The sequence below is a fragment of the Typopeltis vanoorti genome, chromosome 3, assembly GCF_054136105.1.
Source record: "Typopeltis vanoorti isolate ZY-2024b chromosome 3, IOZ_Tvanoo_1.0, whole genome shotgun sequence".
Taxonomy (NCBI): Eukaryota; Metazoa; Arthropoda; class Arachnida; order Uropygi; family Thelyphonidae; genus Typopeltis; species Typopeltis vanoorti.
Genome location: NC_143551.1, coordinates 62,383,658 through 62,400,907, shown reverse-complemented (window position 1 = coordinate 62,400,907; position 17,250 = coordinate 62,383,658). Strand labels below are relative to the sequence as shown.

The following is a 17,250-nucleotide window of genomic DNA, read 5'->3' as shown; positions in this document are numbered from 1 at the left end:
AATTGCTGAAGTGGCTGATGGACAATACAATCTGTGACATACTTCATTGCTTCATTAATAGGTGTTTGGCTGATTGCTTCAATATTAAATTTTGCAAGATGGGAAAATGCATTCCAGTCAGCCTGGTCAGTTTTCCACGTGGGCATTCATGTAGGGGGACGTGGTTCTTGTGAAGACCATAAGATAAGAGGAAAATGATCACTTCCATATATGTTTTTATCAACCTTCCATATGAGCAATGGGAAAAAAAAGGCAAGGAGCAGACTGTAAGCTTGATTGCCAAATAAGAGTGGGTAGGCATGTGGAAGAAGGTATTTGCTCCATTATTAATAAGGAAGATTAATGAATCGAGCATTTCCTCAATGATACAACCTCACCTATTTGTTGGTACTACCCCGAGAGTGTTATGTCCATTAAAGTCACCCATTAGGAGTATGAGCTGAGGCAGTTGCATTAGGAGATTATCAAGTTCCATTTCATTTAATTCAAAATCCGGTGGTAAATATATTGAGCATGTTATGATTAAAAACCCCACAGATAGGCGAATTGTTACTGCTTCCAGAGCAGTATTAAGTTGAACATGATGGAATGGATTATGACAGCCCATGAGAATAGCTACTCCACCATGTTCAGGACCATCTCCAGTTCTGTCCTTGCATACAAGAGTGATATTCCTGATGATAGGATCCTCACTGGGTTATAAATAAGTTTCTTCCAGACAACCCTTGTCAGGTTTATTTTTCCAATTAGATTTTGGGAAGTACAGGCAATTAGTGTCCATCTCTTTCTCTGGAAAAATGTCCAATACATCATTAGATGTGTTGGGATTATTGGATAAATTCAAGTTTCTTTCAGTGGATACTGAAGTATCAATATTTTTCTGTGGAAGGGTTGGGTGGTTTGTCTTTAAATGATAACCTTGCCACAATATTTTTTTCATAAGTAGGTTCTCATCAAATGGACCCACTTTTGGAGTGGAGCCATATATCGTCTGATTGATGCTCTGAACAGAGAAACGGTCATGATCGTAAAGTTCAGATATAGGGAAATTATCGAATGGTGGAACAGACAGACATATGAGTTTGAGTTGCTGTTGACATTTTCTTAACTGTTCCCTTCTCAGAATAAGAGGATCTCAGAGCAAGTGTGGTATTGGTGGTGGCTAACTTTCTTTTTGCATCCTGATATGATATGTTTTGTTCTGTTTTTAGTTTTTGTATTTCTTTTTCATCTTTTCACTTCTGACATGAGAATACACTGGATGATCTCCCTGAAAATTTGCACAGTTAGCATTCTTGGCAGAGCAAGATTGATTATCGTGCTCTTTACTACCATATCGGGTACAGATGACAGAGCCATGACTGGCAGCTTGGGCACATGTCCATATTTCTGGCATTTGAAGCATTTTAGTGGATTAGGAATGTACAGTCAAACAGGACAATTGAGATACCCTGCTTTAACAGATGTTTGAGATTTAGGAATATCAAATGTAAGGATGATGTTTCTGGTTGGAACCAGATACCATCCCTACAGATCATGATGTGCCTCATACCTGTTATCCCCACTGATATTTCAGCTCTAAACATATCTCCTCATCAGGGACATCTAGAAGATCTCACTCTGAAATCATTCCTCTACATAAATTGAGTGTTGTTTTATGGGGTGTAACTGTTATTGGTATTCCACCCATCGATGTTTCTCTAAGTAGTTTTAGTTTATCAGGATGTTGTTGACATGATATTTCTACAAAGACATCTCCAGAATTTGGTTTCTTAACTGTTTTGCGAGAACCTGCCAGCCCTTCTTTCCTTTTGAATGAAGAAGAGTGACAGTTTACTTATTGGCTTTTGCCTGTAGCATGGATGATTAGAAAAACTGGTATATTTATACTGGTATCACATCTTTTGTTTCTTACTTCTGTTATCAAAAGATGTATCAATAGTATCAATACTTAGTCAGGGCTTTGTTAGGGTCCCATGAAGCAACTGAGGATGAAAAAATCATGCTCGAGTGTTTTTTTTTTTTTTTCAGTGCCAGAGCTCCTGACTCCATGGAGCCACACATGGATACTCACTATCCAGCAAGCAATGCCTGTGCTCGGGAGTGGAATACCAGGGTTACTCCGGACACTATATGAGCACCACAACAAGCCTTGAGCCCTGTCCTCAAATCGTGGGAAAGGAGACTTACTGCAACACCCTTGATCCTTGCAGTCAAGCTCACTAGCTGGCTGAGCCATCCAGGACTGACTGACTTGCAAAGTAGAGACCAAATAGTGAAAGACTACTAGAATTCACCATTTCCCAATGTCCATGGGTTGCACAGCATGGCAAACATAGTGGCAAGGCACTGGATCCCAGAGATGGTAGTCTGGAAGATAGCATAGTAAAAAATACGCAAGAGAGGTAGAGCAAAGAATACAAGAAGAAAAGTAAAGAAAAAGAGGAAGAATGAAAAGGGCCAGTCCCATCAGTCAGCAAATGAGTAGAAATATGACGGGTATCGTATGAATAATAGTTAGTGTCGGTCTCCCATGATGAATTATATAATAATAATTTTTTATATATTTTTATTTGTGCATACATATTTTATGCACAGTAAACAAAAAACAATACCAACATGTTCAATATTAGTAAATTACTTATAATCATTACACATCAATTAATTTTAATTGATGTGTAATGATTAAACCTACTTTCCTCTCTTAACAATTATCTACTTAAACCTATCTGTATTCTGTTTTTTTTTTTTTTTCATAATTCAAAGAGTAAATATAAACAAAACCATTTGTTACAATGCATAACTACTATTATTCTTCAAAGAAAGTTTTTTGTGCTGATGAACATGATTTTTTTTTTTTTTAATGTGGTTCCTATCCCTGAAAGGTATAAACTTCCAGAACATTAGTACCATGGGTTGGATAAGGGTATTTTAATTATTATTATTATTTTTATATTTTTTTAATTTTTTACACACTCTGAAAACTCTGCTCTAAAGACTAAACATGGAACTTTTTTCCAAGTGACTTTGGGTCTTCAAATAGGCAGAGCAGTGGTCTCGCACTGGGTGATGGTATTCATCTCATGCCTAAACACATTAGAAACATTCATGCCTGTGGTTACTGAATCAAGACAGCACACTTGTCTTGATACAGTAAGCAAAATATTAATTCACTGCTTTTTAGCCTGCTGATGAGGTCCATTTTACATTTTGAAACCTACCACTAAAAATTAACTTCTTATATTTATTATTTTTATTATGTCCTCTAGTAGAGACTAGTTCAGCTAAAGCAGTAACCACTTCATGTGGTGTTGGTTTTACATTGCAGTCATATGAAGGATTTCCAGATATCAAGTACTTTAGGTTCTAGTCAGTGTATCATGTGATCACATTGCTTTTGTAGACTCATGGCCCTCAACCCATTCAAAGGGTCATTAATATAAAGGCTACATAGAAATTCAGTAAGACTCCCTGTAGGAATTCAACCTGCTACCCTCCTCTTCATTAATGATGTTTTAATTGGCAATACAAATGTTTAGTCAATTATCTAAATTCATTAAGTGCAACTTAAGATATCATCTCGTTGCAGGGAACCTATCAAATGCCTTTGCAAATTTCATCACAGTTTGTGCATTCTCCTCATCATCTACCCTTTGTAGCTATTATAAAGTCACTAAAATAAGTCTGCCCTTTAACATATCCTTGCTGACCTGTATGAAGAATCTCATCCTCATCTATCCATTTCTGTATAGGAATGACTACCGTTTTTTTTTCAATATCTCACCCAATTGAAAAAATTCATACTAGTTTAGTTTCATACATCCATTCTGTGTCTACTGTTATGAAACAGCAGTACTTCACTCTTTTCCACCAATTCAAGGTTGTTCCAATTTTAAGACTTTCATCACTCAACTATGATCTTATGTTTTTAGGAAGGACCTTCCACAATGAGTCTTTTGACTCCATGGAGGCCTGAATAATAATGATGATAATGTCATTTCATATGCATACCCTCTTGAGGCATAATGCCAGAATCTTATCCAGCTTCAGTACTGTACTGATATCCAAAGCACTCTTAATCATGCAATATCCATTTCATTTCCCTGCAATAATTCAACCTAAAGGTATGGGGAATTATGGTGAGTGATTATTCAGCAATCACTCAACCTAATCTTCCATTCCTTTAGGATAACACCTGTTTCACCAGAATTAAATACCCTAATAAAATAATCATTAAACAGTCATATGCACCAATCACCATCATATTCTTCATTCATCAAAATTATTTTCCACTTCACTCCCAACCTATTTATCATGGGAATCCAAGATACATTTGTCAATGCTATGAAATATATTCTTAGCTAACTTCTATGCATCACAGTTTATGATCACTTATACTGCAATTTCACGTGAATCACTTGTTCCTTGGACCTATCACATGTTTACTCACCACCTACATTAAGACCAGACCACATGACTATGTGATCACTTTCTCCAACTAGGTACAGAGATAACATCTCATTCCAAATGGTATTCTCTAATATTATGACCAAATCTAACTCTTGATCCTCAGATTCCCTCCTAGTACAAGATGCTCTAGATAATTCTCCCTGAAGAATTTCAGAAATTATATTTCAGTATTGTTGTATAAACAACTGAACATCTTCCTGTAGTCCAGTGACAATATCACTGACATAAAGATTAAACAGCAATGGTCCCAGTACGCAACACTGTGGAACTTCACTTGTAACCTTCCTACACACTGATGTTGTTTCCCCATATACAACTCTGATACATACCAGAGAGCCAATCACAATCCAATTCACTAACCTAATATCCAAACCCATATGATGCAACTTAAATATCAACTTGTCATGTGGCACCCTGTCAAATGACGCATACACTGTCTTTTTTTTTTTTTTTTTGGAAAAATCAAAAAAAAAAAAAAAAAAAAGACAGTGTATGCATTACTTTCATCCACTTCTCTTGTTGCTCTATTGTAACAGATTTACTAAAACAAAAGTGGCCTTTAACAAATCCATGCTGGCCTACATAAATAATATTATCCCCATCTGCCCAATTCTATATATGAGTTCGTACCAATTTCTCTAAAATCTTAACTACAGAAGAAGTACAAACTGACTATAATTTGATACCTCCATTCTACCACCACAGAAACAGAAAATTGTATTTTCTGTTTACAATTAGGAATAAAGTGTATCAACTTTTTATAAAAATACTTCAGATCAGAGATAGTTGTAGAAAGTCTTCTTATTTGGTTACAAAGTAAATTATATTTTTGTTTAATCCTTTAAACTCTATGTGGGTAAATGATTAAAACAAGAATATAATTTCTTGTTTTAGTCAAGTATAATTTACTTTGTAACTAAGTGAAAAAATCTTTCTACAATTATCTCTGACCTGCAGTATTTTAATAAACAGATACACGTTTTTACCTTACACTTGGCTGAAATATTAAACAAGAATACACTTTCTTAATGAGCATAAATTACTCTAAGTAGTAGGCACAGTCTTATTTTTGGCCTACTGATGAATAATCCTGAATGTGGTAATTAGCTAAAATATCCAAATATTTAAATACATCCACAAAACTATATGAAACAGGAATACATTTTGTTTTAATACATACCTCCTTTAATTTCTGTATATAATAGAGTTCAATAAGTTGAGCTGATTCAGACTTATGTAGTTTTAGTAGATGTTCTAAATCCTAGAAAAATCAAGTCATAAAACATAATTCTAAAAAAAAAACTTTAAAATTATCTTTTAATTGTAAAGTTTCTTCTTTATAATTAAAATATAAATACTGCTTAAAACTTAGAGCCACATATGGTTTTTGCATTCCATAGGAAAAAATGTTTATGTCTTACTCTTACTTGGTTTTGTGCCTTGAAACAAAAAAAAAAATATTAGTATCAGAATACAGCTATCATGAGGTGGGGGATTGATAATTGCCATTTATGTTACTGAATGACTTGCTGACTAAATAATAGCCTCAAAAGGCTCAACTGATTATAATTTTCTATATACAGTTTCTTGCATTAAGAAAGACAGAAAATGACCTTTTATCATGAGAAATATCTAATGAATTTAATGCATAAGGAACTTTCATTTAATTCATAAAGTTTGGAGGTAATGTGGATGTTTATAAAATAGAGAGAAAGCTTTTAAACATAGAGAGAAAAATAGAAATTCTTACTAGAGGAAAGACACCTGCTTTGATGCCAAATAGAAATCATGCTAAATGGAAATGAAGATTTTATATGCAATTTGTGGACAGTGAACTTTTTTTATTTTAATTATTTATAATTATTACCACCCGACCTCTATGGAGTCAAAGGACTCATTGCAGGAGGTCTATATTCTGTCATGCAAAAAAGATAATCGAACTGCACCTTACTGTCTCTTTCTTTTAAGGTTACACAGTTACACCATTAAGAAAAATCTCAATAAAAGAAGACTTGGTGGAGTGTTCCCCCCCCCCCCCTGAACATTTAATAGCAACCTGTACTGTACAAATCCAGAAGATAATTGTAATATAACAATATGAACTGTATAATTCCAGAAGAATCTGAGTACGTGAGGACTTTAGCAGAGTTTATTGTAGTTTTTATTGATAATTTTTTTTTAATCACTAGAGGGCAGGCTAAGAAAAAGATTAGTTAACAACATAGATTTAATTTACCTGTATAGAGTGCAACAGCATGTAGCTTGGTTCTTATACACATGTATCCTTCTGATGATGACCTCAATACAGGGGTCGAAATGTCAAGTTATTATTTTATTAATAATCAGTAAAATAATCTTTTCAACATGTGTGTTTTGTGTCCCTAAATTCATAAATATGAATGCACCTTACTGTGCATTCTACTACCACCCTTGTGCAATGACCCTTCTTCCACTCACTTAGCACTTTCTTATTTATTTATTATTATTATTATTATTATTTATTTGACCTTGGTTAAATTATACATTTGATTAGCTTGCAACAACAAAATATATATATTTTAAAATGCATATTAAATACATGTTATGTATAACATAAAACCATAAAAATAAAACAAAAACATAAGCAATGGGCAAAAAGTCAGAAGGATAAGACATTTTCACATTATCATGGAAATGATAGTACAATTTTAAGAGCAGAGGCGGCACCACAGTTCTCTTGTCCATAACTATGTGATTTTTTTATTATTATCTGTACATACTGCAGTTTTTTCTTCTACATAAGGAGAGTCCAATCATATTCTCTAGTCAACTGAAGGGTAACATTTGGGTTTCGGTCCGCAGTGAATTAGTTTAGAGTTTCCTGGTCTCGATGATGATACTATTCCAGTAGTAATCAGATGTTCAGCTTTCTGTGTAGGCTACACATGAGATATTGCTTGGATTCAGTAGCTAAGAGATTCTGATTTACTCTTGTGTTCCATAGATAAAAACTGTATATGATAGTTTTTACGACAATGAAAAGAAAATTGCATATTCTATCTTCTCTGCTATCTGTGTGTAGAAGGTACCAGTAGTCTTCATGACTGTGCAGATGGTTACAGATGCTAGAGGTAGTGTCCAGTGCATATGTGATGATTGCTTTATTGATAGGACAGGTTAGGTTGGTGTGCTCCAAAGTGCCTGAGGTGTTATAGAACAGGCAGAGATCTGATTCACTAACTTGGAATCTGTGGAGTTCCATTGGATGAAGTGAAGGTCAAGTGAAGGACATGCTGTGCCACAACTTTCACTGTATCTGGCCTGATAAACTTTGTTTATCTTGTCAGGAAAATCCCATTGAAAACTGAGTGGTGTCTGAATCCTCAAACTTGTATATGCATATGAGGTTGAGGATTCAGATACTGATGTAGATGCAAGAGGTGAGTCAAAATGTACTGAAGTGAGGTGGTGATATACTTTCTTGAAGCTAGTGACAGAAGCAGAAGAAAGGTTTCAGAGGCCAAGATCTAAAAAGTGAGTTCATAGAAATTTCTGGTTGAAATTCCAATTCCTTGTGATGTCTGGAAAAAGTGTCATAATGGCTGCTTGAACTTGTTGATATTGCTCTGTTGCTTTGGTGGTTTTCAGCAGTAAACTTTGGAAGATTTTCCACTCCTTGTTCTGAGTTAAGTCTCCTATAGTTCTTATATCTGCCAAGCTCCAGGTAACAAAGAGGAAAGGTTAGCCTGCTATAGGACTTTTAATGTTTGTGTTTGAGAATAGAGGCTCTGTGAGCACTGCTTCCTGGGATGACCCGGTTAGTGTGTGATGAGGCTGTGTGCTTTTCCAGCGTTGTAAGCATCACAGTACAATGGAGACAGTTTGGGAGGTGGCAGTACATTAATGATTTGAAGGATTGTGGATAACATAACTCCTCTGGTGGCACCTTTCAGAAAATGTTTGAAAGTTGTCACATGGGTCTTGTTGGTCTGGTAATATCCTAAGGAGAAAGATAATTCTGAAGGAGGTGATTTTGTTTTCTAGGGAGACCAGGCCCTGGCCTCTTGTCAAATAGCTTATAGAATGCTGAGTGGGTTGTCCAGTTGGTTTTGTTTCAGCGGAATTGTGTTATTGACTTCTGGAGGAAGTCTTCAGGTGGTGTCAATACCTTGAAAGAATGCTACAGCACATTAGCAGTCACCTGGTTGATGATTAGCACTCTTCCCCCTAAGTGAATTGTAAGTGAATTGTAAATTTCACTTACAATTGAGTGAATTGTAAGTTTGGGTGTTAGTGAGAGTATTTTTGTCCTTCACTTGACCAGCTGCATTTGAATGGAGAGTCCATTCTCATTTTCCAATTGCCTGTCCTGAAGACAAATGACTTTTTAGAATTGAACTTTGCCCCAGAGGCTTGTACACATACTGTATGAACTGTGTGGATTACTTTCATTTCTTCATCATTGTGTATGATGATGATTGTGGAATCATCTGGATGTGCTGATATTGTATGTTGGTTCATTTGGAAATCATGGTGTATATTTTACTCAAGAAGGATAAACAATAATCATTGAACTGCACCTTACCATGCATCATCGAACTGTGCATTCTACCACCACCACCACCCTTGTGACATTGCACAAGGGTGGTGGTAGAATGTCATGTTCCTAGCAGCTAGACTTTCACTGAACAGCCAGGTCAATGGAGCTGTCAATTAATTAGAACATAATCTTAAAACATGCAATGAAATCCAGTCCAACCCCACTGGCTTATTGATTTCCAAAGTACTTAGTATTTGAGAAATATTCTCCTCATACACTTCTCAGCCTACAAATCCTTTCCCCTTCCTCGAGGAACAAAAGCTCTTTTCCAGGATGAAATGCCTCAATAAACAGTGATCATTAAACAGCTCCATTATATCATTTGCATTAGTCACTTGACCTCCTTTTCCATCTAATGGAGTCAATCGTCTGCAATCATTTCTCCTCCATCTGTCCACATAACAACAGAATTCCTTAGGATTTTCCTTGGATTGTAGTGCTAATCTCTCTTACTCCTCGTATTCCATTTTGGTTTCTCTTACTATACTAGTCACTTTCCTGGCCTGAGTCTTATATTCTTCATGCAATTGCTCTCCACCTCTCTTTATACTTTTTATATAACCTGTTTTTCATCTTCAGTTCCTGTTTGATTTCATTAGTCATCCGGTTTACATCAAATTGTATTATCTTTTTCCCTTGAGGAAAACAATTTGTCATTGCTGCTGATAAATATTTCTTCATAGCCCCAGGCACTGCTAATATCTCTCTCTCTCTTGCAATTCTTCCATCCATGGAACTGTCTCAAGTTGATTCCTAAGATTATTACAGTCACCTGCCTTATAATTTCACATATATTCCATTCTCCTTGTACTTCTGCATGTCTGTTCAGTCTCCAAGTCAAGTTTCATCAGTGGGGGACAAGACTGACATCACAGCTACAATCAGATCCTCTACTGCAAGGACCAAATCCAAATCCTCTTGATCCTCTAACTACATGCTGATTGAGATATTTGTTTCACAAGAATTCCAGAAATTCCATTCATTTACTAATGTATGCTGCTTCCTGTGCCTAATTTATACTGCTATAATCAAAATCTCTCATAATGATCACTTACTTGGCCATTGCCAGGCCAATCTCCCTGAACATTTCCTGCTCATCACTTCTGTATTCCCTGGCCTTCTAGAACAAATGACTCATTCCATCATCAGCATGAATGTAAAATGGAGTGTGAATTATAGAAGAATAATTTATGTGACAATCAGCTAACCATTAAGGGGAAACCACTGCATGTCAGAAAATGAAATGCTATCATAACTATTAGAATCCACTTACATGAAAAAAAGAAAAAATATATGTGCATAGGTAAATGTTTATTTATAGTTATTTACACACTGATGTGTGTGTGTGTGTGTGTGTGTGTGTGTGTGTGTGTGTGTGTTATAACAATAGAGATGTGAAGTGAGCTATTTGAAGATGACATGAAAAATTTTGTTCATTGTAGCATGTGGAGAATATATACAATGGCAAATGTCAACTGGCTGGAAATGTGTACTAGGCAGAAGGCAAGTAAAAATGGAAGTGCTAGAATGCAGGGAGGTGATATGAATGAAAGAGGTGAGAAAGGTGATATCAGCAGGGAGGTGATATGAATGAAAGAAGTGAGAAAGGTGATATCAGTGAAACGGGGGAGGGGAAGAAAAAATTGCTGTGGTGTTGAAAATTTGAGGCTTCCACAAGTGTTTCATAATTTCACAATACCACACTGGAGCAGGAATAGCAAAAAAGATAGAAGAAGCAGGGAGTATTGGTAATGATCAGAGGAATTAAATCAAACATGGGTAATAATCTCCAATAGTGGTGTGATGGTAGTTAATACAGGTAATGAGTTTGAGGTTGATTTTTATGTGAGAAATTGATAAACAGAATGAAATATGCAACAGGGTGATACAGATCAGCATCATCTGAAAAGGACTGAAATGTATGGACAGATAAATCTTATTACTAGAAGGAGGGCTATAATTATGGACGATTTCAACAATGGAATATAGACTGGAGGAAAGAGAAAGCATGCAGGATGAAGGAATGAGAATTTATAGAATTACTCAGAGATAATTACTTTCAGCAGCATATGATGGAAGAGACTAAGAACATTATATAAAGACTAAGTACAAGAACATTATATCAGTAATAGCACCTGAGAATCTCTATAAATGAAGAGACTTACCTCCAGTTGGTAAGAATGACCATGCAGTTCAGTTGAGAGGTAACAAAAGAATGCATGAAAAAACTTTGACTAAAAGATAGTGAAACTATAAGGCAGATGATTATAATAAACTGAGAAGGCAGCTTAAACCAGTGCCTTGGCATGGAAAACTGTACGGTAGAGAAATCAACAATGAATAGGAAGTAGTCAAAGGTATCTGAAGAAAGCAATATCTAACTGTATTCCCAGAGTTAGGAGAATAAATAATATGGGATTCAATATTTTTTATATTAATTCCACACACAAAAGCCTATAGCACAAGATTTCAGTTGTTGAGGGAGGCTGTTATAGAAACAAAAGGCAGATGAAATAAACAAGGAAGAGGAGAGAAGGTTTGATGTCTTTGCAGTTGAAAAAAAAAGTACTAGGCAGCAGCTAATTGTTTTAATAGGCTCAGCAGAAAACAGGAGAATGATGGAATGCTAATTTAGAGGAGCAGTGTCCATGAAAGTACCTGTAGAAAAGATACAGACTGAAAGATACAGTCTGTGAGATAGGGGCTGAACTGAGTCAGCAAGGAAAGGATACTTTGTTGGCTGTATGAATATCTTATTCCAGCAAACCCAAACAGTTTTCTGGAATAAGACAAGAATCTTTTATAAAAGCCCATTTCCATTTCATTTAGAATGTCTTTATAAAGAAACTTGTGAAACATTATTCCACTGTTAAAATAAATAGATCCAACAGTCTATGTTTATCACCTTTATGAGAGATAGTACTTTTTAAATCAGCTGATCTTTCCCAACTTATAATTATATATATGAGATTGGTCTGAAAAGTTCATGGCCTCAACCATAGATAGCAACACTATCGGCAAGATGTTTTTTTCTAAGTTCGTACATCTGTCATAAGCATCCATATGAAATTGCAAGTCATTCTATCACGTAGCATGTTTTATACAGGTATCTGAAGCAAAAGTGTTGTTTGTATCGCTTGAAATGGATAAAATTGAGTATCATGCGGTTATAAAATTCTTTGTAAAAGAAAGTTTAACGTCAAAAGAAATTCATTCTAAGTTCATAAAAGTTTATGGGAACTCTTCTCCTTTGTTTTCGCCAATTAAAAAATGGAAGAAACTTAGCCCTATTAGCCTTGAAGATGATCCAAGTGAAGGACGTCTAAAAATTGTAACAACACCATAAATCATTAATCGAGTGCACGATATGGTATTGGATAACCAGCGAGTCAAAGTGCGTGAATGCTGAGACTATAGGCATTTCAAAATAATGAGTAGGATATATTTTGCATAAAGAAATGCAAAAAGCTTTTGCAATTCTTCATGAAATTATCGTGAAGAATTGCAAAAGCTTTTTTGCAATTCTTCATGATAATTGCTCACAGCAGATCAAAAAGGCACTCACATGAAAATCTCTGAACAATGTTTGGAGCATTTTAACAAGAATAAAACTGATTTTGTGTATCGATTTATTACTATGGATGAGACATGGATTCACCATTACACATCAGAATCCAAACAGAGCAGTCAAAACAGTAAACAGAAGTCAGTTGTTCAGCACCAAGGAAGACAAAGTCGGTTCCATCTGCAAGAAATGTCATGGCATCAGTGTTTTGGGGATGCTAAAGGCATTTTGTTTATTAATCATCTTGAAAAGGGTAAAACAATAACCAGGGAATATTATTCCGATCCTTTAACCAGACTAGACGAAAAAATTCTTGAGAAAAGACCCAGTTTGCAGAAGAAAAAAAATCATCTTTCATCAGGACAATGCACTTACTCGTAAAGGTGTTTTGGCAATAGGAAAATTAAGGGATCTGCACTGTGAATTGTTGGAACATCCATCCTATTCCCCAGATTTGGCTCCCTCTGACTTCTATCTTTTCCTAAAACTCTTTCTCACTGATGAGCATTTTTCTTCGAATCAAGAGGTGATTGCAGCTGTAGAGGGGTATTTTGCTGATCTTACTGAGAACCACTAAAGGGATGGGGTAATGATGTTGGAGCATTGCTGAAATAAATGTACTAGTCTTAAGGGAGATTATGTTGAAAAATAAAAATAATTTTGAAGTTATAAATTCGTTTTTTCACAGTTGGGCGGAGAAGTTTTCAGACCACCCTCGTAATTAAAAGTTAGGAAAGTTAGTATATTAGTACTATATACCATGTATTTCTTATGGATGGTACTAATGTACTATAGGTTGGCCAACCAACTTCCCATGTCTATGGGCCCAACATAAAAAAAAAATTTAATTTAAAAAAATTAATTAATTTTTTTAAGTGAGGAAAATATTGACCATTTTCATTATCTTATCTTACACTTAGCTACTAAGGTGCTTCTTTTTAGAATTTTTGTTATTGTTTAATTGCCATTCCATTTTTGTACCAAAGATGCCTGTGAAACATAGGAAAAACTTTTATTAATAAGCAATTTTTTCTGAATGAGTTTTTTTTCCATCTTTTGTGTGTGTGTGTGTGTGTTGTTATGAGTATGTGTATATAATATACACACATGACACAGTTTATGTCAATATATCTCATTAGATGCATGTACTGAAGTCTTAAAACATTGCAAATATATAACCCTTAATGAAGTCAATAGCAAAAATGGTATGGAAATTAGATACATCATAAAACAAAGATACCTGATGGGAATAATTATGAATTGTAGCATAAGGGAGGCCATTTCCACTACCATGAAAGAAGTCTGAAAGTATCATAAGAGAAGCTGAAAGTCTTTCGAAAAATGCTGGCCTTTCTTTCTGAAAAAAAGAAAAAGAAAAAATTAATTACTGAAGTTTAGTAGTGAAGTTCAACTTTCATTTGAATTCTTAAAACAATAAAGAGATTTTAATATTTCAAACAATCATACAATCAAGCAAGTAAGTACATTAAAAGCCTAGTCACATAACTTCATAAAATATATTTCTAAACAATAAAGAGCCAAGGGGCTATTTTTTTCCCCGGCAGTGTAAATTAACTTAATTTACGCTGCCGGAAAAAAAAAAAAATAGCCTCTTGGCTCTTTATCGTAGTAATAATAATATATGGGTACACCGGCCTGGCAATTCATTAGTAGGGGTATATGTAAGTTCGGTTCACTTAAACCTTAGTATTCCAGGTTTACCTACTCACTGATGAGACCTCAATAAAGGTCGAAACAGGTCTGGGTAGTGACCGCTCCTCATAATGTAAAACAGTAATACATCTCCTAGGAGCTGCATTTTACATTATGAGAAAATATTAAGGATAGTGACGAAGTTTGCTCCACCTTTGCAAAGAGTTGCCCTAGTGTTGTACTACCCAGGTGATGACTTACGCTTGAACTCGTCGATAGTTTGGCATGAAACTCTTAGATTTTAATAGATTTCGATCTCCAAGTTTTGTATCTGGCTGAAAATTAATGAGGGATTTATTATCCCCTTAACTTAATATTTCTAAACACTTACATGGCTAACACATGTAGAAAAAATAGAGAATTTATTAAAAAAACTCCAATATATTTCCTGAGGACATCACGAGGGAGAAAAGAAAACATCAGTAACTACAGCATAAGACATGAATCACATAGCACAAGCTTACTAGTTCATGTCTCAGTCACAGCCGAGTTGAGAAAAGGAAAGGAAACTATTCCATTTGTTCCTCTGGTGTTACTTTGCTATTAGAGTTCAAAGGAAATAAATGGAATAGTTTCTGCAAGTAAAATTAAATAACCTAATCAGTATTATTAAAAAATATATGAACAGTTAATGGTAACTATTCCCAAAACTTTGGAAATTGGCATATAATCTGTGTAGTTAAGGTTTAGACCATTTCATAGTGTTACACATGTTTCATGGAAAAGATGGTCAAATTTGAATTTACTGGAATGAAAAATCTTGGTCTGTTTCCAAAGCAATATTTGCCTGGTGTCAGTGGCATGAGAAACCAAGCCGTTTATAGAATCCAATTGGATTATAAAAATGCAATGTAATCCTCATTTGTTCATTCATTTCGTATGGTGATTCAATGGCCATGAGCCCCTTTTACGGGGAGGTACGGCACCACCTCAATCCCTCTATTTTTATCCAGGCTCGGGACCAGCATAGCTGACAATTCAGACCTATGGCTGGAGGGATTGTCTTAAGTACTCCTGACTGTATCCGTGTGTGTTCATGGGGCCGGTTTGCCTTTGCAGGATGAAAAACCCCAGATAAACTGGGGGAAAAATCATGCTGTCTACGCCCCAGACCGGCTAACTTGGCTATGGCTGAGGAAGATCCTAAAGCTCCTCATGTCGTTGATGGAATCGAACCTAGGACACTCCTTCCCCAGGCATATGGTTGCAAAGCGCATTGCCACTAGGTTAACCGTGCAGACAATGTAATCCTGATGTTCTGGGATGCTAATCTGAGCAGAGGGGGGGACAGCCTGTCCAAGTAACAAAGCTGACATGAATGCTTGATAGACACCAGGTAAGGAAAAAGACAGTAATTTGTCTTTCATTGATGCTAGAAAAGACAGCTTCTGAGCTGGTTTGAAGGAAGTGTATAGATTGTGCTTGTGAAAAATCCATGCTATTTGTTCTGTCATGTCTTTAAGATACATATGGAAATTCTTTTCACATCAGATTGTAGTCTGGCTGATGGATGATAACTGTCAATAATGTTTTGATAGTTATCATCATTGTAGTTTCATTGTAACCATTAGTCCCTAGTGTTTTTTATTTTATTTAATTCATCTGACAGAAGGGAATCAGATGAGTAGCTCATGTGAGCTCTGTGCACAAAACTTTGGATAAGATAAAGAAATAAAAAAAACACTCTGGTGACTAATGGTTACAAAAAAAACTACCATTCAAACAATTATTGACAGTTATCATCCATTAGCCAGACAATCCGATTGAAAAGAATTTCCATATCCTACTTTAACCCCTACCATCAGAGCAAACAGCATGGATTCTCTACAAGTACACTCTATGCATTTCCCTCAAACTAGTTCAGAAGCTGTTTTCTTTTCTGCCATACACCAACGACAATTACCATCTCTCTCTCCTTACCTAGGTGTCTATTAAGTGCCCTGTAAATATCAGCTTTGTTACTTTGGACAGACTGGCCACTCTGCGCAGATTAGAATCCAAGAACATCAGAACTACACTGCGTTTTTAAAACATAACAAGTCTGGCCTTGTTTCTCATGCTACTTGTACTAGACACACAGAGGTATTTGGAACCAGATCAAGATTCTTCATTAAAGCAGATTCAAATTTGGTCATCTTTTCCTTGACACATATGAAATACTACAAAATCATCCAAACCTTAACCACACAGATTGTATGCCGATTTCCAAATTTTTGCAGATAATTATCATCAACTGTTCATAATTTTTTTTAATAATATTGATTAGGTTGTTTAATTTTACTTCTATAAACTATTCCATTTGAACTCCAATAGTGCATTGCATTCAATTCAGATATGATGACCGAGACATGCTATGTGACTCATATCTCCTAATTCATGTTTTGAATATAGTTGCTGATCTCTTTTCTTCCTTATGATATTCATGTTACATTACATGAAAGATACTAAAGTGTTTAAATAAATTCTATATTTTTTTTACATGTGTTAGCTGTGTACGTGTATAGAAATATGTCTAGTACATGTTCCTTTAAAATGTTTCTTTCGTAAAGCATGATATACATAATTATAAAGCAGGTGATTATAATAGTCTTAGATGTCAACTTCGGGAAGTTTCATGGAGGGAGGAATTGGAAGGCTGGGATATCATTAGTGCATGGGAAACTGTGAAAGAATATTTGTTAGCAGCAATGGTAAGTTGTATACCACGAGTGAAGAAGAAGACACAATTTGGAGTAAAGTGGATGACAAACAATATTAAACAGGAATTGCATGTGAAAAAGAGGCTATTGAAGAGATATAAGGAGACAGGTGAAGAGAAGATGCATGAAGAATACAAGACACAAGCCAGAAGAGTGACTAGTGTGGTAAGGAAAGCGAAAGTGGAATATGAGAGGAGATTGGCCCTAAGATCAAAAGAAAATCC

At 35.4% G+C, this 17,250-nt stretch overlaps 1 protein-coding gene across 1 annotated transcript in view; it reads right to left on the bottom strand.

The window, feature by feature from the left end:
- LOC150108197 (BAI1-associated protein 3-like) overlaps nucleotides 1-17,250 on the bottom strand; it is a 709,720-nt gene that overhangs the window by 63,393 nt on the left and 629,077 nt on the right. The window contains exons 27-28 of the mRNA XM_090390426.1: nucleotides 13,855-13,971; nucleotides 5,651-5,731 (exon numbers count right to left, since the gene is read on the bottom strand). Of these exons, the coding sequence (XP_090246552.1) occupies nucleotides 5,651-5,731; nucleotides 13,855-13,971 (198 nt within the window). The remainder of the gene's footprint in view (nucleotides 1-5,650; nucleotides 5,732-13,854; nucleotides 13,972-17,250) is intronic.